The 22472-nt window shown below is 38.5% G+C and overlaps 3 protein-coding genes across 4 annotated transcripts; 1 reads left to right on the top strand and 2 right to left on the bottom strand.

The window, feature by feature from the left end:
• Positions 1-497: 497 nt before the first annotated feature.
• On the bottom strand, positions 498-4657 carry zgc:110319 (uncharacterized protein LOC796111 homolog). The gene is made up of 8 exons (XM_061689440.1): positions 4581-4657; positions 4110-4198; positions 3892-4027; positions 3637-3703; positions 2435-2546; positions 2300-2363; positions 1335-1509; positions 498-1227 (listed from the first exon to the last, which is right to left on the bottom strand). Exons 1-8 carry the CDS (start codon positions 4646-4648, stop codon positions 1159-1161), a joined length of 780 nt encoding a protein of 259 aa, XP_061545424.1. The 5' UTR covers positions 4649-4657; the 3' UTR covers positions 498-1158.
• On the top strand, positions 3901-14713 carry si:dkey-228d14.5 (uncharacterized protein LOC796266 homolog). Of its 2 annotated transcripts, XM_061689442.1 has the most exons (7): positions 3901-6146; positions 7859-7906; positions 7981-8043; positions 8126-8193; positions 9043-9173; positions 11036-11213; positions 12499-14713. In XM_061689442.1, the coding sequence occupies exons 1-7, from the start codon at positions 6082-6084 to the stop codon at positions 12684-12686; spliced, it is 741 nt and encodes a 246-aa protein (XP_061545426.1). In that variant the 5' UTR covers positions 3901-6081; the 3' UTR covers positions 12687-14713. The 2 variants fall into 2 exon arrangements, with proteins under 2 accessions (XP_061545426.1, XP_061545427.1); XM_061689443.1 differs by lacking the exon at positions 7859-7906.
• Positions 13594-22420, bottom strand: eif4e1c (eukaryotic translation initiation factor 4E family member 1c). The gene is made up of 7 exons (XM_061689444.1): positions 22330-22420; positions 19475-19557; positions 17537-17632; positions 16694-16757; positions 16487-16600; positions 15850-15989; positions 13594-15363 (listed from the first exon to the last, which is right to left on the bottom strand). The coding sequence occupies exons 1-7, from the start codon at positions 22345-22347 to the stop codon at positions 15249-15251; spliced, it is 630 nt and encodes a 209-aa protein (XP_061545428.1). The 5' UTR covers positions 22348-22420; the 3' UTR covers positions 13594-15248.
• Positions 22421-22472: the final 52 nt, after the last annotated feature.

Consider the following 22472-nt stretch of genomic DNA (forward strand, 5'->3'; position numbering starts at 1 on the left):
TAACAAAAATTAAAATAACAAACCATCGCGACTTAATCTTGTCTATAAATCATCATAAGTAGTCAAGCACGACAGTTCTGTGAAAATAAAAAAACATCCAGTAGAAATATTTTAAGACATGGAATATTGCAATTTCATTCAACATTGGTTGGTTTGGTGGAACCCTTTTTTTTATTTCATATTTCATGCACTGCCACAACTTGTATTTTTTCGTGTACATTTGCAAAGTCAGTGGATATCTGTACACTTTCTGATTAGTTACCACTTTGCATAAATTCATGTAAATTAAAAATAATTTTTAGATCTTAAGTTTGTTTCATAAACAGTACATGTACAGATCCAGTTTGATGTGTAAACTGAACAAAAAAAAAAACAGATTCCTAAAACTGTTGAAATTGCAATCATTTTTAAGAAATTCCAGATCATCATTTGCGACAAGATCATCTATAAATGTGAATATTTTCTGAATGTACTTGTAATTATTTGCACTAAAACAATGGGGGAAAAATGTAATCTTTATTGTTTTTTAAACCACAAATATACTGGTTCAGCTCACTCGAGATTAAATTGGAATGAATGTGACCTGTGAACTAAAATAAATGATGACTCATAATGCTCCCAAAATGAGGGAAAAAGCAGGGAGGGGCGTTGGGGGGGCTTTTCTTTAGGTTCGATTACAATGTCATATTAGACTGTGAACTTTATTGGGATGCAGTGGACATGAGGAATTATTACAATACTGTTAATTGTAAATGTTCTTTTTAGTATCTATGCTCCTACTTCCGCTAATTTCCAAATAGATCTGTTCCATTATGAAATCAGGCATTGTATCATCTTCAATCTGCATGACACCAACGTGCAAAAGCTTTACAAAATACAGTATTTTTACAGTGAAAATAAATACAACATTTGCAGGATCGCAGGCGCCACTTAACAAAATTGACCTTTTTTTTTTTTCCCTGATTACATTATGCAAAAATGGGACTTTTCACAGCACATTAGCATCCTTAGCTTGATGTGATAACATTTCTGTGGGGAAAAGTGAAAACGATCATGTTAACTCTTAAGAAGCGAGCACAGGTAAACACACAGCAACATTTGTCTTCTTTGTGAAGCGGGGAGATGATCAATGAGCACATCGGTCAACCAACTTCATAATTACTCTTGTAATTTGCGTTCTAGCGCTGAGAAAACCTTCGCGTTGACTTCGTCCACTTCATCTTCCACCTACAGGGGAACAAAAGACCAGTTGAGGTTAAAATAGTAAGTACTGCTACAGTTTGTATTATAACTTAGCCATCATATCTACCTAAATAATGTCAATTTACAGTCACCTGTTCCACCGCCTCTACTTCGGGAATGTAGAACTGCATCATGTTCTGAATGCCGTTCTTCAGGGTCACTGTGGAGCTGGGGCATCCCGTGCAGGAGCCCACCAGCTTCAGCTGCACCGTGCCGTCCACGAAGCCCTTGAAGACCACGTCTCCGCCGTCCTCCTGCACCGTCGGTCTGTGTGGATGAGAAGAGAAATTGACAAATAGGAATCCTGTGATATTTGTTGCATTAATTTAGCCCCCCACCCCAACATTGAATAATTAAATTGTATTTATTCATGTCCCTAATTCAATAATTGGGTAATAATAAAATACAAATACATTTGTAAAATAATTTCACATCGATTTAACCATGTTTTTATTTATTTAATCATGTTTTTTTTTTTTTTTTAATATCTGCCTAATTAATTAGAATTTTATGGCTACGCCGATACCACTTTTGAAACTGAGTATTGCGTAGTAGTATAAGCACCGTATTTTCCGGACTTTAAGGCGCACTTAAAATCCTTTAATTTTCTCAAAAATCGACAGTGCGCCATTATAATCAGGTGCGCCTTTATGTATTAATTCTGGTTGTGCTTACTGATCTTGAACCAATTTTATGCGGTGCACGGCACTCAAAAAATCTGTCAAAATGTTTTAGTACGACTTTGGTAAACTACGCAGCCGCACCCCTTGATTTGCACTAACATTTTTCTTGAACAAGGCCTACGGTTTCACACAAATACGACACCTTTCAGAGAAATAAACTTCATTACTGACGTCTTAACATCCAACTATGTTTTCACAAGTCTTGCCACACAAATTTTTCAGTTTTCAAAATGTTACCTGTACAGTTAATAAAGGTTTCGTCTAGCCTGGAATGAATCAACTAAATTTTCGTTACAGTCAACAAATGTCCTCAACTACCTACAGACATACACCAATTTATAAATATACGTAATTTCCTTATCTGAACTCATTACCTGATTCTGGTGTCGAGAAGCTCCTTAATCATCAAGACCACTTCGTCGTCATCCTCAGAGACACCTGCATATAGCGAGGTCAACGTTTGAATCAGATCCATAGGTTATCATCTAATGATTTTGTCATATACTTACTACTTTCTGGGTGCACTTCTCCTGTTGTGATGGGGTCGCCACTCTCAAAGAATTTCGCCATGGCCTCCAGGGCATTGCGCTTGATGTCCGTCCACTCCAAGTCCTCGTCTATCTGTTGAGGACACCGCAGGGTTATTAACGCTCTCAACGCAGTGGCGCATTGAGATAAGAGTTACATTTTTGTGACCACCCTCCTAAATCAAAATACTTGAATCAGAAATGTACATTCCCGTTGAATGTAAATGCCATAAATCTGTCCGTCCCGTCCCCCCCACTCTCCCTTTTTTCAGGGGCAAAATGTCTTGTTTTAAGTGAAAAAAAAATCTGTCATTGGAACTAGTATTAATTGACTTGATTAAATTCTTCTTGTCTTATCTTTTAAAAAGCAAACTTCTTCCCTTCAAACCATTGTGACATGGAGCCCAAAAGAAAAAGAAAGGCTTACGCCATGTAGGACCATTTTGGTGTGTGTGTGTGTGTGTGTATATATATATATATATATATATATATATATTTATTATTATTATTTTTTAACTCCCTGCCTCAAACACAACCACATAAGCAACATCACACTCACAAGGCTTTCACTCTGATTTTCATGTTATCACAGGTTCACACTATTTATTGACTGTAAATCTTAAAGATACCAAAGATATTTTCAATTTAGCTTCAGATGTAAATAATAAAATATACAGTAATCTAATTAATATTGTATAAGTTGCATGCAATGATATTTAAGATCCATCGGGTGTCCGTATTGAGCAACACAGTATCGATACACTTTGCCCAATGTATCGCAACGCGTCACTAGGCCTCATCAACCCATCACTGCCGTTTCCCATGTTGCGTTAGCATCAAGCTAGCAGACTAGCAGTTATGTGGATGCTTTAAATACACAACACGGAATTGACATTTTATTTTGTTTTCTGGGAAACTTCAACTGCAAGTGGCATTAAATAGCTATGTTTGAATAATTGCTCACTACCTAGCAAACTGCTGCTTGTTGTGAAGTGAGTTGAGCTCACTGGCCACATCTGAATCCCCAATTTTTGCTCACAGGCCAAAGCTAAAAAAATTAATTTAAAAAACTGTCGAACAACAGCTCGTATCTTGAAAAACTCCTCAGTCCGGTCACTTGTATCTCAAGGCACCACTATATTCTAAAATGTCCAGCATGCGCGAAAAGCTGACGTAATGCTTACTTTAGTGACGGTGATGAAGTCCGGGCCAAAGAAGACACTTTTCACTCCTTCGATTTCAAAGAGGTCTCTGTTGGAGACGTGGATGTTGTCATTTCATTGTTGCGCAATGGAATGTGATTAAGTAAACAATTATGGGACAGCAAGGCGACGCTGCGGTCAGTCAGGTTTGTTGAATATACAACAGTCAAATGCAATAATAGCAGTGGGCGTAATCTGAAAATATTCTGTGTTGGTAACATTGATTTATTTCTCAACCTGGCTAAAGATGAACAGTCCGTTGAGCTCTGTGAGGGAAAATCCAGCGTCCCGCGTCCTAAAACCGGTTTATCTGGGAGAAACTTCAAGCTTCTTGGGTTTGGGGTGTCTTCAGTCTGGATGGATACCTGTCTTACTGGGAAATCAGGAGGGTCAAGTTAGGTTTCAAGTGAGGAAACTGGCCGCTGGTGTTTAAGGGTCAAACAATAGATTCTCACTTGAGACGTGTGTGCTTCTGGTCGGGGGTTCAGAAAGGACTCGCCTCTGAATCTGGGTGTGGTATGAAATACCAGTCTTCTCTGGAAATCTTAACGCACATTATTTATACTCATTAATATGAAGAAAAGGGCTCAAATAGTGTTGTTTGTTTAGCTACGCGACATTAGCAGTTCGTTTATACATGCGATTTAAGCTTCAAAGCCGATGTCATTTTAACTTTGAATAACAGTCACACGCTCAAGGGAGATAGTGACGTTATTACAACTACCAGCTAAACCAATTGATGGTTATCGACACAAACTGAATGCGAAAGGACGTTTCAATTACAAAAGCTGCTTGTAGCAGCTTGCTAAGGAGTTAGCTATGCTCGTTACCGGACGTAAACGACGCGTTTAATTAAACACATTCGTCACACTTGCCGCATAAAAATGCTCGCGAAATGATACATTTATGTGGTAGAAAGTTCCAACCGAATAAAAGTTGTATTTTTCGCCGTCCGTAGCCAGTTGCACATTGCCCATCTCGTGTGCGCCGCCATCTTAATTGTTTTGAAAAAGGAGGAAGGTGACGTGCCAATGCTTCCAAAAGACGTCATCTATTTTAAAATAACTTTGTCTCTAACGACAGATTTGTGAGTTAAATACAAGAATAAGGTTACACGTTTTAAGGTTCGTCATAGGTGTGTTTCCGAAACAAGTATATTTTTATTTAAAGTATGTCATTGGAGCGACTGGGCTAATGTCAGACATTTTTTTTTACATAATTATGCTCCCTTGTAGGCAAGCTAAGATGATGAAGCAGTCAAATGTAAACGTTTCGGAATAATTCACAATGTTTTGCCCCATTGGAAATGATCAGAATGTATTCAGGCAGTGACAATATGAATGTTTGGGGGGGGGGGGTGATCTTTTGTCTCAATTTACCCAAGGTTTGGGGTAAATCGAGACAGAATAGGGAAATCAAGCGGGTAAACTAAATCAGCCTACAGTAAACTGACCCACTTACTTTTTCCATTTTAAAACGTCATCGTTCATCGATGTATGATGGAAGTTTTTCTACCAGAATTAGTTGCAAGAAAACATTTGCATCGGAAAAAAGTACTGCGAAAAAGCAGCGGTTTTCGTGAATACCGCGGGGATAGGTTCCCCCTAAAATAAATCTTCCAACTGGTGAATCTGCGAATGCTGAAATGCAAATATGCGCGGGTCCACTGGCCATGAAAATATTGAATCACTCCGAACGGGGAAGTCTTCACTGTAGTATTAAGTGTCAAATAAAAAAAATTCTTCAAAAAAATTCTACAAAATTCAAATAAAAATAAATTCTTAAGCAACTACTGTGACAAAATGTAGCGGCTATACAAAATAGGGATGATTTAACTGCATTCCTTTGAATGATCACAGGGGGAAAAAATGTACAATATATACATTTTATTGGCCCTTCAATGCAGTGAGGTCACGTCAAAACAATGTTTCCACCTCCATGCTTGACTGTGTGGATGGAATTCTTTGTGTCATACACACATTGGTGAATGACTGTCCTGTATACCAAAAAAAAAACTATTTTTTTAAAATTTTGAACAGAAAAAGCCTTTTCAAGGTGTCTTCAACAAACATAAAAAAAAAATAATAATCCACGAATCTACTTTTTTTTCATCATGGATTACCATGACCTGGATGCCTGCCATCTATACAGACAACGAACATAACTAAAGATAATTGCTCCCAAGAACATAACGAGACATTGTCCTCAAGAACAAACAGGTCGTCCAACCCATCAAGTTTGTTATGTCACAAAGCGAGGCGTGACTTACAGGGAGGAGATGAACACATATATAGTGAAAATGAACCGCAGAGAACACACTGCAACATCTCGGACTTGATAAGAAGCATGTTGGTATGAGGTTGGGAGCAAGAATATATTAACAGAAGGAAATATTCACTCGATATTTTTTTCTTTCGTTTCCAAGACATGTGGCTCTGGATTTTCTTCCCTGTCGCTCTCTCACTGACATCATTCATTGGAACGTGGGCAGTGTAAGTAAACTCGACATGTCCGCCTCATTTTATCCGCTGTTTTGAATTGTGATGATTTTCCCGAGAACACAAATATATATTAAAATATAAATATATTCATATACAAATATAAATATATAATATTCATGACTATAATATAACAGGCATGGTCAAAATATAAAAATCTAAATTTATGTTGACCTGCATTTTTTTTCTTGCGTTTAAATTGTATTTTTATTTATTTTTTTTTTTTTTACATAATAAGTTTTGTTCATACTTTAAATCGATGTTATAATGGGAACTTTTTTTTAACCCTTTGTTAGATGAGAGACAGGACTAACAGTTTTAAAAAACTCTGAGATACACTGAAAAAAAGTCCTTAATTTAATCATGTACATCGGTTGCTGATGATTAAAATGTGGTAAACTTTTTTTTTTTTTTTTTTTTTTTTTTTTTTTTTAGGAAAAAAGGTGAAAATTATGTCACTTTACCACATTTTAATCATGGAGTCAATTCAAATGATTTATTTTTTTCAGTGTACAGTTGAATAAAAACGTGCATGCAAGGAGACAGTTCAAATACGACCAGAATGGCGGTTGTCCTATTTTTTGTGAGCAGTCATTCATACAAACAGGAAGAAGTAATTATCTTCTGGCGTCCTCCAAACACATCGAACTGCTTGCTTTGTCTCACGACAATATCTGCGAGACAAAGAGACAGGAACAACGTGACCTTTCTTTTTTTTTTTTTATCTTCACTTTAAAGCAGGATTAGGATTAGGATAGTGTTATAATCAAGACAATAGAATACATAGATTTTCTAAATGCAAAGAAATACTTTTTCCAAGTAAACAATTGTATTCTTGATTTTATTTTACTGTATTTCATGTTAATTTATGTTATGTATTTGTTCGCAGCCTATGTTATTGACCTGCACGTGTTAAGGATTTTATTAAATTTTTTCTTGTTTTTGAATTCAATTGTTTAAATAATGGAATTTTTATATACAATTTTGATTAATGTTTTCTTGCTTTAAAATTAAATTGTTAGCATAATTGGAATTTTATAGATTTTTATTTAATTATATTTATATATTGAATATGTATTATATTATATATTTTATTATTATTTATTGTAATGTATTTCTGGCTTAATTTTCTCTTATTTTCATTAATTTTTTTCATTTTAATAATTATTATTGATTTGTTTATAGCCTACATGGAATGCATCAATGATTTAAATATGTGTATTTTTCTAGATATATGTTTTTCTTTTTGATTTAAGAATTTGTCAAATTTAATCTAAAGTGTTTTTCTTGTATGTTTGCTAAGTTTTCTATTATTTCATTTAATTTGATGTTATTTGTTTTTTCACATCCCATATTTTTGACCTACATGAATCAAGGATTTCAATGTACATTTCTTGCTTTTAAATTATTTCTTTTGTGCAGAAATTCTAACCTGTTTAATTTAATTCTACTGTGCATATATTTTCCACTGTATTTTTTTTTTGCTCATTCTTTTATTTGATATAATTTGATAGTAATTATTTCCCTGTCTTATTAGCCTTCTTATTTCCCTGTCTTATTAGCCTTCAAGGATGTAAATATAATTTTTGTCTTGCTTTAGAATTATTTATTTTACCCCCCAAAATTCATTTAATTTAAATGGACGTTTTTTGTTTGTAATTTTGTTAGGCTTTATTTTATTAATGCGTCGTATTCGTCAATTCCAGATATGGCTTAGCCTACTCCAACCAACATGTGTGCTCGCTCACTGACTGGTGAGTTTGATCTCATTGCTGCCATCATGAACAGTCCAATTATAATAATAATTCTGTACAATGTTCTTTCTCAGGTGGGGGGAGAACTTCTGCACAGTCAATCACACCAAGGACTGCTGCAGGGTTCCCACCATTAGGTAAGAAAATATACAACTAATCACTTTATTTCATAGAGTAGCAGATTTTGAAGTTGTATTAAGACAAAAACAAAATGTGCAGCACAAGCGGAGCCTACACCCCCGAGAATTCACTTTTCACAGCGACCATCAACGCCGGCTCCTTTCTGTGTGAGTTCACCCGCTCGAGACATGAAGCGACGCTCAGTATACAGTACGGTGCATCTGGAAAGTTTTCATAATGCTTTAATTTGACCACATTTTGTTGTGTTATAGCCTTATTCCAAAATGGATTACATTCATTTCCCCCTCAAAACTCTACGCGCAACACCCCATAATTACTCTTTGAAATTGGAGAGCATTTAGAGATTGAAAAACAAATGAAATAATTTTAGAATGAACTATAAAGTACACAGGCAGTCAGTGGAGGGAGGCCAGAATAGGAGTTATGTGCTCCCTCTTACGTGTTCCAGTTGAGAGGTAAGTGGCAGCATTTTGAACCACTTGGAGACGTTTTAGGGAGAACTGGCTGACTCCAAAGTGAAGTGGATTACCATAAGTGAAACTATAAGTATTTACAACCTTTGTCATGAAGCTAAATATTGAGCTCAGGGACATCCCGTTTCCACTGATCATTCTTGAGATCCCAAAAATTGATATTTTTTGGGTGGGCCACAAATGAGTTTCTTGTGCGCACATGATAGCTACTTTGTGGCTACAATCTAATATCAGTATCGTGTGGCCGTAAAGTAGTATTTTGTGTGCATGTTATATCGAATTCTTGGCCACAAATGAGTATTTTGTGAACGCAAATTAGAATTTGGTGACCATGTTATGCACCTTTTGGCATTTTTTGCATCCACCATTTAGAATTTTGTGGCTGCAAATTAGTATTTAGTGCGCACATTACACCTATTTCATACCCACAATAAAATGTTTGTATTTCTGTATGATAAAAAAAAAAAAATAAGCTAACCAAAAAAATCCCTGTGTGCTTATATGACCATCTGCTATTTTTAGTTTTCCTCTTCTGCATATTCCACCATGCCCATGTCATGGAGAAAAACGCATGTCATGCCCCAATGAGTAGGTTGGCGCTGTTCTTCGGCTTGGTGGCCTCTCTGGGATCATTTGCCGCCGGAAACTGCAACGTAAGTTCTAGAACGGATGGATGGATGTGTGGATGGATAGATAGACTAAAAAAGCATGTTCAAATGTGGGGCTTCCTGCACTGTTAATACAAAATAAAAATTAAAAACGGATCAATCCTGAACTATGTGGCCAGGCTTGTATTGTGTGACATAAATTCACACCCAACATTACAAACATTTTTGTATTATCCTTACCATCCAGATAACAGGATGTTCCTGGTGTACTTGACAATGTACATTTTTCTGTCTATTGTATTGTAGAGAATTACTTAGATCGATTTCCTTGTTGACTTAAATGACTAATTATGTAGGAATGTATTTGTGAAGGTGGAACGGTGGCCGACCGGTTAGAGCGTCAGCCTCACAGTTCTGAGAACCGGGTTCAATCCCCGGCCCCGCCTGTGTGGAGTTTGCATGTTCTCCCCGTGCCTGCGTGGCTTTTCTCCGGGCTCTCCGGTTTCCTCCCACATCCCACAAACATGCATGGTAGGTTAATTGACGACTCTAAATTACCCGTAGGTGTGAATGTGAGTGTGAATGGTTGTTTGTTTGTATGTGCCCTGCGATTGGCTGGCAACCAGTTCAGGGTGTACCCCGCCTCCTGCCCGATGTTAGATGTAATAGGCTCCAGCACGCCCGCGACCCTAGTGAGGGGAAGCGGCTCAGAAAATGGATGGAAGGATGTATTTGTGACAATATTGAATAATCATGTCACGTTTTGTAGAGAAGGGCGTGATGTGCTAGTCGCCATTCTTTTAACAATGCAGTATTACAGGAATATAAATCACCAAATTATCAAAATTATAGCAACCACCCATAATTACTGTACAAAAAGCTGATATAACAGCACACAACTGTGTAATGTAACAGTTCAGAATAAATATATATCGAATAAAAGGACAAAAACCTAAAACATTTCAGTAAAATACTTCACACTCACCAGAGTTTCGAATTATTAAATGTGTAATATATGTGTTAGAGCGCTCTTAGAACGCTACAGATGAGTTGTTGTTTTTTTCTAGTTGAAGTTGACTGTAACAGCTTTTGCTCTGACCAACCAATAAGAGAATGGAAAAATAGTGACGTCAACGAGGGCCAGCGCACAAATTAGAATTCAATTAGTCAAAGAAACTGTCCAATAATAAAAACTATTCAGTACTCAGTTAATAATGTAGTAATAACTGATAATGACTGAATGAATAACTGTGGAATAAATATATAGGAATTTAATAATAAAATCTAAAAACATGCATTTAAAAACACTACTATCTTGACATTTTTAATTATGTTATATGGTAACAATATAGTCATAATCACTAAATTCACATGAATAACGACAGAGTGCTTGTGTAATAATGAAGTAATAACAATGTAATAACAATAGGTAAAACAAAATCACTGCCCCGGCATGTTTAGTTATACAGTAATGTAGTAATATAGTTACGATCACTGAATTGACATGAATAACTACAGCATAGGTGTGTAATGTAGTGATAACAATGTAATAACTTAGTAATGAAGTGTTTTTGTACTCAGGCCAAAACACTGTGTACTATAAAAGTATTGTGTTGGTGGCATCTTGTTTTTCTTGGTGCCAAAGAACTATGTCGAAGTGAGTCGAGGAGCATCGTGCTACTATCTTGTGGCATCTGTAGGCAGTTATAAACCTTTTTTGGTTGGGGTGTCAATTACATTCTATTGTATTCTATTCTATTCTATTCTATTCTATTCTAATAACAGACTATTGGTTTTGTAATATGGAAATAACACTGTAATGACATAGTCAAAAGCTCTATGTGTGTTTTTGTAGCTAGTTATTGCTTCCAGTAACATTCAACTATACATTGATTGTCCCCACCTAGCCCAGTTACTTGACCCTGCTGCACCACGTGGGGGCTGGGGTGAGCTTCATGTGCATCTGCTGCTACACGGTCTTGCTCACCGCACTGACGGGTAGATGTCTGCTGACGGGGTACGAGTATTTTCTGTACCCCCTACGCATCGTGTTCACAGTGCAACAGACCATCCTCACCCTCTGCTGTATCCTTTTTAATTGTTTATACAGATGATGCTTAAAGGCTGGTACGAGGGCTCCCTCTAGTGATATGCGAAATAATCACTGAATTAAATGTACAAACTGTGTGTAACGTTACAGCGACCAATATTAGTATTAAATGTACTTTTTTAGAGATTAAAACCTCTAACTGAGCTTTTGCACTGCTATGTTTAATTGATGGTGGTACTTGGAGAGCTTAATATTTTTGAGGTGGTACTAGTGTATACTGTGATATAATAGAATGATTTAGGGGTGGTGGAACAGGATGTGTGAGTCCTGACTAACTCTGGTCTTTCGTTTAATGCTGTTGACAAAGTGGGCCTGCCTACAACAGTGGCGAGTAATCCATGCAATGCTCTTTACACACATTGTCTCACCCTGCCAGGGTCACATTTCACCTACAATTATTTACTTGAGACAGTATTTTATTGTAGCTGACTTTTTCTAGAAAAAAATAAAATGTTCAGCTTGGAAATATGCAACTTTTTTCTTGACTGTACAGTATATAAACCTATGAGTTTTTCCCAGAGAAAATATGTTTTTTCCCCCAAAAATATGACTTTTTCTTCAAAAAGATGATAATTTTTTTTCTAAATCGAATTTTTGAAAATATTTTCTTTCTAGAAAGAACTACACATTTTTCTCAAAAATATACACATTTTTCAGAAAATTGTTAATTATATAGAAATCCCAAAATATTTTAACTTTTTACACTTTTTCTTGACGAAATTATTATTATTTTTTAAATGGACAACATTTTTGGGGAATTTTTCTCCCCATTTTTTTAATTTACAAAAATATTCGTTTTTTAAACAAAATATATATTTTTCTCAAACTTTTTTCTAAACAAAAATTATCAAAAACATACACTTAAAAAAACACTTTCCCCCAAAAATAAACCTTTCTAAACACAATTTGTTTTTTGTAAATATGCAGCTTTTTTTAAATTACTTTTTCTTCAAAAATTAAAAAACATATGACTACTCTTGTAAGATCCTGTATATTCTCTTGAAAAATATACATTTGTTCTAAAAAAATTTTTTTTTTTCTTGAAAATAAAACTTTTGGTTTTGTATTCTCGTAAAATTGTTAAAATTTTCTAAATACAAAACATGTTTCGGGATAAGAATTAAAAACTAAATGTGAAGATACAGTACGTACTTCCTTATCACACAATCACTGTAACATTAAGTATGGCAACAATGCTGTGAGTTTGCCTTAGATCCCAATCTTAAATCCTGTCAACCCTTAACCCGAATTCCCCCTCAGATGCTTTTTGCTTCGCCCACCAAGACTACTACAACGTTCACCTGTCGGCCGTATTCGAGTGGATCCTCAGTGCCAACCTGGAGCTTTTCGAGCTCAGCTACGTTGTGGAGTTCAGCTTCTTCTCCCCCTACATGCTGTCAAATCTGTACAGCCATCGCGAAGAGGAGAGGCCCTTCATGTTGGCCTGACATGCCCACACTTTGACTTACATGAAGGCTACCCGGGTCCAGCCGGAGAACGGGTATGCCGGGACTATGAATATGATGTGAGGATTTTCTGATGACCGACTGTTGATGACGATATTTATTCATGCCTGAGCTATCATTGTGAAGATGACTCATGACTGGGGTGTACATTACATTGAGTTGACGCTTTTAATACCTCGGATGCCAAAGATAACAAAAAATCCTGTAGCGCTGGATTACTAGAATGTTGCTCATTGGTGGATGTCGTCACACCCTGGCGAATTGTGGAAAACAAACAGGATGACATTCACGTACTGAAACCAAACACCTTTTCAAGTTTAGGTGACAGGAAATTGTTACGTACGTAGGTCCTCATTCACTCAATATGAAGTATACAGTTGTGCCTTGAGAGTGACCCGGGTTTTTCAAGATACGAGCTGTCGTTTGGCCAATAAAATTTAAGATACGAGCCCTCTATGGTGGCAGTGAATGCAACTTTGGTGTTTGGCGGTTGCGGAGCTATTCTTAAAAAAAAAAAAAAGAGGCTTCAAGCTGTTTAATGACACTCCAAGTTGCCTTAAAATATGTTAGTTTGATGCTAACATATGCAAAACACCATAGATGGGCTACTCAAACTGGCACTGATGTTGCATAGTTATAACCCTTTAAGCAATAGATATTTGAACACAAATGATGGCGCAACATGTGTTGACAGATGATATAACAATACCCACGGGCATATAGTCTTTATCCTCTGAAAAGAACTAATATTACTGCAGGTTATTGAGAAACTGAAGACCATCTCCATGTACAGTATACTGTACCTACATGTCTGTATTATACTGCCCCCCGGTGGCCAAGGCTTGGAGACCAGAAGGTGCAGCACATACATCGAATTGAAGCAAAAAAATGTGGCAACAAGTGTTTTAATTTCTATACATTCTATTTAATTCATTACTGTAAGTTTTTATAAAGTACAATATCACAGTGATTTTTCTAAAAACAAAAAACAAAAAAAAACAAACTACAATTTAGGGGGGAAGCTGGAACAGATTATGGCATTTCCATTCATTTCAATGAGGAAAGATGATTTCAGTGTCTTTAGTTATGAGCATGGTTCTGAAACAAATTACCTCATACTTCAAGGTACCACTGTATACACTAATGTGGTTGAACTTTACCGGGCAATCATATATGCGTTGCAAATCACATACCAACGCTAATCTGTACGTCCCAACAACACTCAGTGCAGCTCTGCCTACCTTTTGGCTTTGACATGATAGTACTCATGTACAGAAAACAATTTGCGCATTTATTCAATATCTTATATCTGCATCTACCTATATCCAATTTAAGATTGTACTAGTAGGCCAAAAGTGGTACTAGTAATGGAAAAGAAGATTACTTGCAAGACAGTTGTTCTGCTAGTGCACTTAATTGTCATACTAATGAGGACGAAGTGTGGACCTTAAACTGGATATCAATATTGAATAAATGCTCAAATAATTGACAAAACAAAAAAATGCGAGTTGGCCCACTCTAGTTCTCAGTGGTTCAATTAATCGCTTCATCTGGTGGAAAAAAAAAACACCTCTAATTCAAGAGGTAATTCAAAATATACAAAATGTTTGAAACTGAAAACGTCAAATTTATTGTAAATTTGAATGTATTTTGTGTCACTTTTGACATGTCTACGGGTACGACAAAGACAACAGCTGCAGCAGCCTGTGGATTTAATGCAAAGCACTTAACCTTTCCTTGAAAGAAGGTAAAATACATCCAGGGAGAAAAGATAATATACACTGTGTAAAACAAAAAAAAACAAAAAAAACAATCATTCCACAATGAATATCATCTTTTAAAGTTGGAACAATAGCGATAGGGAGTGTGTTGTTATCTACATTTTGTTAGCAAGAGAACAGTGAAAGCACAACAAAAGTTGGGTGAGTATCTTTACTGTATGGTACACTGTAAAAAAAAATCTCATCGAGAACGCAGTAGTCCACATTGTCCAAAAATAAAAAATAAAAGTAATTCAACCTCAACTGCAAGGCATACATTATAAATAAATGTAAAGAGGGCAAAGGGGGAAGAAATAAAGAACAACAAAAACAAAATACTACAAGCAATAATCCACAATTCCAGCATGGCTGAAACAATAAGTGGCCTTAAAAATCTAAACCACTGGGGAGCGTGGCCACAGTTCATTTTTTTATTGTTATTTATTTTAATAAACTTTTAAGATATTGTTGATTCTTCAAGACGGTGTGCCGGCCCATTGTGTAACACTTGAGAGAATAAATCAAGTTAAAACTGTTCTTGAACCATCTCATTTGTACACCTTTTAAATCCTCCAACAGTTATTTTTGCCCAGCTACAAACCGTAACTCATTGAACTTGAGCGGTGGTGCGTTGCTCCCCCCCCCAGTGAAAGAGTACTACAACACTACGGTAGTTGAATCCAACTCAAAAATGTTAACATGATGATGATAATGATTTGGGCTTGCAATTGTTGTTAAAATCTAAACGCAGCCAGTTGAAATGTCAATGTTGAGGTCGGGTCTTTCAAACAGAGTACATGTTCTTGGTGGTGGAGCCGCTCTTGCTGGATGTGTCGTCGTGCGACTGGTAGCCCAGCATGGCTTTGGAGGGGATGCTCAGAAGGTCCTTGTAAATTTGCCTGAAGGCGGAGAAAACTCTACAGTGAACCCTCGCATATTCACAGTTAGGAATTCGGAGTTTCAATTTCAGACGCGTGTTATTTAGACTAGTATTCTGGCTAATACTACTGATGAGCCTCATGTGAAGGTGGTTTGTTTGTGTTGAATATTAACTACTGGATGAATGAAGTTGCTAACGTAACATGGGTTCATACTTGTGTACATGCATGGTGTTGATGCTTTGTAAACCTCTCAATTTTAAGTTGTTTGCCACCATCTTGTGGCATCTATATCAGAATCTAAATCATATTTATTGGCCAAGTATGTTGGAAAAACAAGAAATTTGTCTATGGTAGCTGGAGGATGTAAAAATTTGTTTTAAATAAATAAATAAAAAACCCTTTCCGCGGATTTTGCCTTTTCATGGGTAGGGCTCAATCTATATCCACCGCTTTACATTACATATTGGGCTTTTGGGTGTAACGTGCTGCTTGTGCAAAGCTTACCCTATCGTGATGATGGCGTCCCTGTTTTGGCAGTTGCTGGTCCAGATAGCTATTTTGTCCGCTTTGTGTCTGACGTTGACCACGGCTCCGCACACGTCATCGCTCGCCTCGTCGAACGACTCGCCCACCAAACACAGAAGCTGTGAAAACAAACAAACAAACAAAACACACGGTCACATACACTACAAACAGCAGCTAGTGGCGACAAATTTGTTTTTGCTTTGTGTTGCTATCAAACACAAGTGAGCTTCAGAAACTCCACCGAGAGATGGCAGCAGCAAACGTCAGGTAATTATTGTCTGTTTTTATACAATTTCAATGATGTAAATTTTTCTCATCAAAAACCATCTGTTGTTCATCATCAAATTTATATGTAGTATTATACTGTCCCATGGTGGACAAGGCACACACACCAGACAGACAATGACCACTGAACTAATGCATGAAATCATGATGCACATTTAAAAAAAATATATATTCTTTACATTTAATTTATAGAGTGCTATTTTTCTTTTTTAAAGAATATTTTGTTGGTGTGCTTCTTCAGAGGGATGGACCGGATTAATGGCAATTGGTAACGATCTGAGACATGAGTAAGACAAGGTACCAACCGCCGTGTAACACTGCGTGCCCTCACCGTCTCCATCCAGTAGCGATCGAGGTCGTTGTGCCGCTGGACTTTGTTGAGGGTCATCAGCCAACGCCCCCCCAGTTTGTTGCGGTCGTCCTCCCACATGGGCTTAATGCCATCCTGGAACACAAAACACATGTGTCTTTACAGCCATCAAAAGCAGTGTATTTGTGAGCTTGTTGGTTAGAGGTGAGCGCGGGAGGAGTGAAGTACCTTGAATAAGCAATAGTCACAGCCAACAACGAGCTTGCTGGGCTGTTGTATGTGGTTGTACAATCTGAAAGAAGCACACAACGTGGTAAGAAAGAAACAATACTCTTTGATGGGCACACCAATAAAACAACAGGAACACTATGTTCACGTTTGGTAGCATAGCATTTAGCATACAGTTAAAATACCCCTCATGTAAAAAAAAAATATATATACGGTAGTATTAGGAGAAGCTCAGAGTACTACTCTTTGAATAATGGCTGTGTTAATACCATGTTAAAACATTACTCAGAACTGGTCGTGTCCAGTTAACAGTTTTATGGTGGAAAGGAACACATTCAATTTCCATTATTTGCAATGGGAAATGTTTGTGAAAGCAGCATCCTGTCTGGAAGAGTTTGTGTTCATCCATTGGGGTTCCAGTCCTAATTTGAAGAAAAGAAAAAAAATGCAAGTTTACAGTAAAATGTGTAGAAAGTACTGTATTTTTTATAGCGTCTGTGTACATACATACGCCTTTATGAGGCGGGGCCTGGTAAAGTGGTGGCATGTGATGTCAGTGAGTCTGCGTGTGAGTCTCAGGCGTGAGCGGTGGCTGTCAGCAGCTTCTTCTTCATTGTTTTACTGTTCTGTCATTCAATAAGCAACGATGGCTCTCTTTTGCCACATGCGAGGGTATTACATACTGTAAACCCCCCGCCCCCCATAAAGAAAATGCTTAAAGATGCAAAATTGTGGGAGTGTGAATGATAACCTACGATATAGTGTGGGAACACTACACTTTACAATTCCAGGTAGGACGGTGATTGAAATGCTGATCTGAGTGCACACGAAAAGAACACTCACGCCCAAAAGTCTTCCACTGTGTCAAATCTGGAAATGAGACGCAAATTCTCTGTCCAGGTTTTACTCTTGTCATTTTTGAAATACCACAGGGCCCATCTGAGGAGAGGGGAAACAACAACAAACAGTCAGCTTTCACACAGTCGTGGCAAATAACTTTTGGATGAATTAATGAAGTATTTAAAGGGCAGACACGCTCTCTTATACTCTCAGTATGAGAAGGGTGGCATTTGACAATCTAGTTCCCAAGCATCATCGGCAGCTGATAAGTGCAATAAACGGGGGATGGAGCGGAAGACGACAACGCTGCCAGCATGCATACGAATGCCAGGGAAGAGAGGAAAAGTGCAGCACAAGTGCAGCCTTTGTTTATGGCCACTGAGGTGATTCTTTCATTTGTTTGGACAGTGGGCAGGGCCACCAGGGGCAATGTGAGGCCATTAGCTGAACTCTGTGACCCACCCCCCCCTTGCTACATTTATCCCACCCACCAGCGCACAACCAAGCCCTAGCACTCACCCAAGCCATAAACCCTGATAGGGTATACGTCTGTTTATACCCTGCGTCAGTGGGTCAGGAGTTGAGACGCGCATTGTTCACCGTAACAACACAAGGCAGGACCACCAAACAGGAAATGGCCTGGACAAGCGGAATACTCTAGAAGCCACTTACCAAGAGAACTATTCACATCCATCCATTTTCTGAGCCGCTTATCCTCACAAGGGTCCCGGAAGGGCTGGAGCCAATCCCAGCTATCATCGGCCAGGAGGCGGGGTACACTCTGAACTGGTTGGCAGCCAATCGCAGGGCACATAGAAACAAACAATTTGCACTAACATTCACACCTACGGGCAATTTAGAGTCTTCAATTAACCTACCATGCATGTTTTTGGGATGTGGGAGGAAACTGGAGTGCCCGGAGAAAACCCACGCAGGCACGGGGAGAACATGCAAACTCCACACAGGCGGGGCCGGGGATTGAACCCTGGTCCTCAGAACTGTGAGGCAGATGCTCTAACCAGTCACTCACCGTGCCACGAACACAAACAACAACATTCATGAATAGGTCAGGAGTAGGGCGACGGGGGGAGTAACTCGGATAAAACTGTCTCTGCCTCGATGCGCCGCCTACACCATATTCCCTGCACATCCACGTCCTGTGTCTGTACCCTGCCTCAGAGTGCTCACTCGCTAGCCTCGAGAGCTCCGACATCAACTCTCGAGGTGGACTTAGGCTATGTTCACACTGCAGAGCATGATGCCCAATTCAGAGTTTTTGTTCAATCAGACCTTTTTATGTAGTCGTTCACAATTCAAAGGCATTTTTGACAGGATTTTCGACAGTCGATATAACACAAAAATGTTCCCCAAAAAGGTAAGCCCCCCACACAAAAAGCTTAATTTCTTCAGAACCCATTGTTTGATTCTCAGAATGATTGGCTCTCCGCCTCATCCTCAGTCTCCCTTTTCTTCTTCATATTTTCTGTCAGTCCAGATTGCCCTGTGGCACCATGTTGCCCCTGACAGGTTAGACTTGGTACTGTGGCAGATATAGTTGCGTGCCGTGTGCTTTGTTCATCATCTCAAGTACGCCACACACACTTGCCCATGTTTTTCTCGTCACATGTGCGGTCTGTCACATCTTAAAAATTGGTTACCATGTTAAAAATCAGTAAGTGTACACTCCGCTTGAGACAATGCTGGGACAGAAATGCGCAACCAATAACCTGCTGAGTTGGCGTTTGAAAGTACACATAGTTGCGGGACACTATCCTCCTCCACTGGGTTCTGCCACATAAAATGCAAAGAGCATAAATGCAGTGCCAGAAACAGTAATTGTAATAATGGCACACTGTCCATTTACCAATTATGTCTTCTACCATGTATCTGGTGGAGATAAATTTTAAATGTGCATGCTTTTCGGAAGCACAGTCTTGTCACCTGTTTTGCAAGGGATGTTTGATGTACTGTTCCTGGTTTGCGACTTGGGTGTCAGGTTGCGGCTCTTCAGTTTCGGGTGCCTTCTGCAAGGAGACAAAAGGCAAAACACACCGGCAATCTTACATTTGATTCAATAGAGAGTGTGCTAATCACTACTTAGTAGCTTTAGAAACATAATAGAGTATAAACACACACCGACTTGGCCCTTTTTCAGTAGAAAAACTTTGGGTAAAAATAACTAACCTATTTGTGTATTTTTGTGCTCTAAGATGACGCCCAAACAACCTGCAGAGGAGTAGTGTTTTTTTCCCTACACAGAGTGGTGCGTGGATGGTCTACGACGTCTTCATTACACTTGAAACTGGTCTGTGGTGGAAAACAAGAGGGGACCGCGCAACCGAAACAGCGAATGAACCGCTGTATTACCCGTTTCATTGCGTTCACATTTTTTTCCCTTACCACTTATACGCAACATCATCAATACTGATGACGTAGAACTGTCAATGCCTCTTTACTGTGCTAGATGTATTCCTGACTTGTACCACACCGAAATTTAGGCCACCGGAATGTTGCGGCAGAAAATGGGCTAAGAATGCATTTTCGGTTTCAGACCGAAAATCATTTGTCCACCGAAATAAACCAGTCAAAGCGGGATGTTCTTATGACGCAAGCAAAAACCACGGCCAGCATGCAGAACTGTACACCATACTGTAAAAAAAATATTTAAAAAACGGCACCTCCACATTAAATAGTTGCTTGTTGCACGCCTATTATGGGCCGCCCCAGCTACCTACGAGCTACAGTTAACGCGGCTAAATACGATGTCGAGCCACAGAGGTCAACGCCGCATCAGTCACTAATCATCACCTCCGTGGCAGCAAATAAGCTACACTTGTGACAAGTACCATTATCATTAAGGGAAGAAGCGTAATTAACCGAAGAAAGACAGGGGCACCATGCTAAGCGCTAAGCTACTGTGACATGACGCATAACAAAAAGAAACGAATGGGTAATATAGTCCACTTGCTGCGTTGAAGCGTAGAGTAAACAACTTTGAAGAACAAAATAGCAAGCAAATGAATGTCTGGAGAGAAAACACAGTATTACGCTAGACAGCCACACAGGGGCAGGAAATCGGTGAAGAGTTAGTACGTCACCGGTAGTACGCTACGTCACTTGAAAATGAGCCTATAAGGTCAAAAGTGCATAAATGTAATACATATTTATAATGTACGATAACCTTTATTAGTCCCAGTGGGGAAATTTGCATCGTTTCAGCAGCAATAGTGGATACAGGAAATATAAAAATAGCTTGCAAGAAGACATTTGGCTGCCTATGCGTCCACCATTATAAGGTTGATGGAATAAATACATTACAATAAATATTGAAGCCATAATCTATCAACGACTACACAGTAATGATTATTTTGTGCAATTGAAAAGTATTCCGAATTACATCACTTACTGCAATAACTGCTGCGGATTGATATAATTTTTAAAATATGGAAATTCAGACAAATTGTTCTGGAGGTGAATTTCTATAGGCTGCCAGCTCTGCAGTCATAGCCATGAATGCAGCTTTACTACTAATAGGCATAGTTATTTTTTTTCAGTGTTTTTGCTTTCGGCCTTGAATTCCTCATTTCCGGTTTTGGTTAATTTTCATTTCGGTGCATATTCCTTACCATGTATTTGAACTACTTATGGTTTGCTTGTACATTTTCGAATTGAACTTTGCAACATCACATGTCAGTTTCTGTTTCGCAAGCTTTCCCATGATACCAACCTTTTTGAAACTTGGATAAAGTTAAGCAAGTGTGAAACAAGGATTTCACCAAACGGCCAGACCTAAAATCTTGATCCCCACTGACTTAGTATATTAATAACTAGACGGAAGCATTGCCAACGGTTTTACAGTCATACTCCAAATTTATGACAGGAAGTGATACTGTATGTCACTGGAATTTTCTTTAAAAGATCAGAAAGAGAATGCTAGTAGTATGTAAATCAATTCATTTTTGAAATGTTACACAGACACACACTTAATTCCAAGTTCATCCAGTGAGGTCGGTGGGGAAAGAGCACCTGTGGTGCTCCTTTGAGAACCGGACCAAAATCGTTGTGTGCACCCCTGATCATAGCCTTAAATGTCAATGCGTGACTTTTAAGACCAGTACATGCTGGTCGAAATGAGGAATAGGAAACTGAGAAAACACACGCGCGCACAAAGTAACCCAAACCAAAGCCCGCACAGAAGAACAGTTACCATCTATTGACAATGATCTTATTCACAGCGGATTCCAATCGAAATGCAACACTAGCGATTTTTGCAGTCGGCGTTGCTGGAGAAAAATACATTCGTCAAAGCACGACTGTTAACGTTGCTCCCATCTTTCTTTTTGGTTAATTTAGCTCCAGTGCTAGCATGCGCACACACACACACACACACGTGTCACAAATTTAATTAACGAGTCAAGACGACGTTCGTTTAAAGGCTCTTAAAAGACGTCGGGAAACCGTATCTCCAATATCATTTAGTAAGCCTTTTATTTATGTATTTATTTATTTGTCTTTTATTACAACAAGTCATTGAATGAGGCGGCGTCCAGGCTGCAGTCAAGCCTCCCTCCCAGTCCGACAAAGTGAACCACTTTTTGCTAAACTGCTAACGGCTACCCACGCCAAAAGACCAAGCCACAAGGACTCCTTTGAAAACACTCGAAACCGTTTCGACTGTATGCCGCTCAAATACAAAGTAGTCCAACCTAAAGCGATTACGGCCGCTTTTTTTTTTTTTTTTTTTTTCTTGCGGGGCAAACCGGCTGATTTTGTCAGTCAGCTTTCTCTCCCCTTACCGGTTCCGATGTCGCCATCTTGACAGTAGAAATGATCTGCCCGTTAAGTTAAGCCCGCTGCGTCACACCGTAGCTACTTGCTTACGGAAGCCGGTACCGCCCAAACATGGCTGACCATCACCAGTTTACCACCGTAGTCAAAT

This window comes from Phycodurus eques, chromosome 11 (genome assembly GCF_024500275.1).
Source record: "Phycodurus eques isolate BA_2022a chromosome 11, UOR_Pequ_1.1, whole genome shotgun sequence".
NCBI classification, from domain to species: Eukaryota; Metazoa; Chordata; class Actinopteri; order Syngnathiformes; family Syngnathidae; genus Phycodurus; species Phycodurus eques.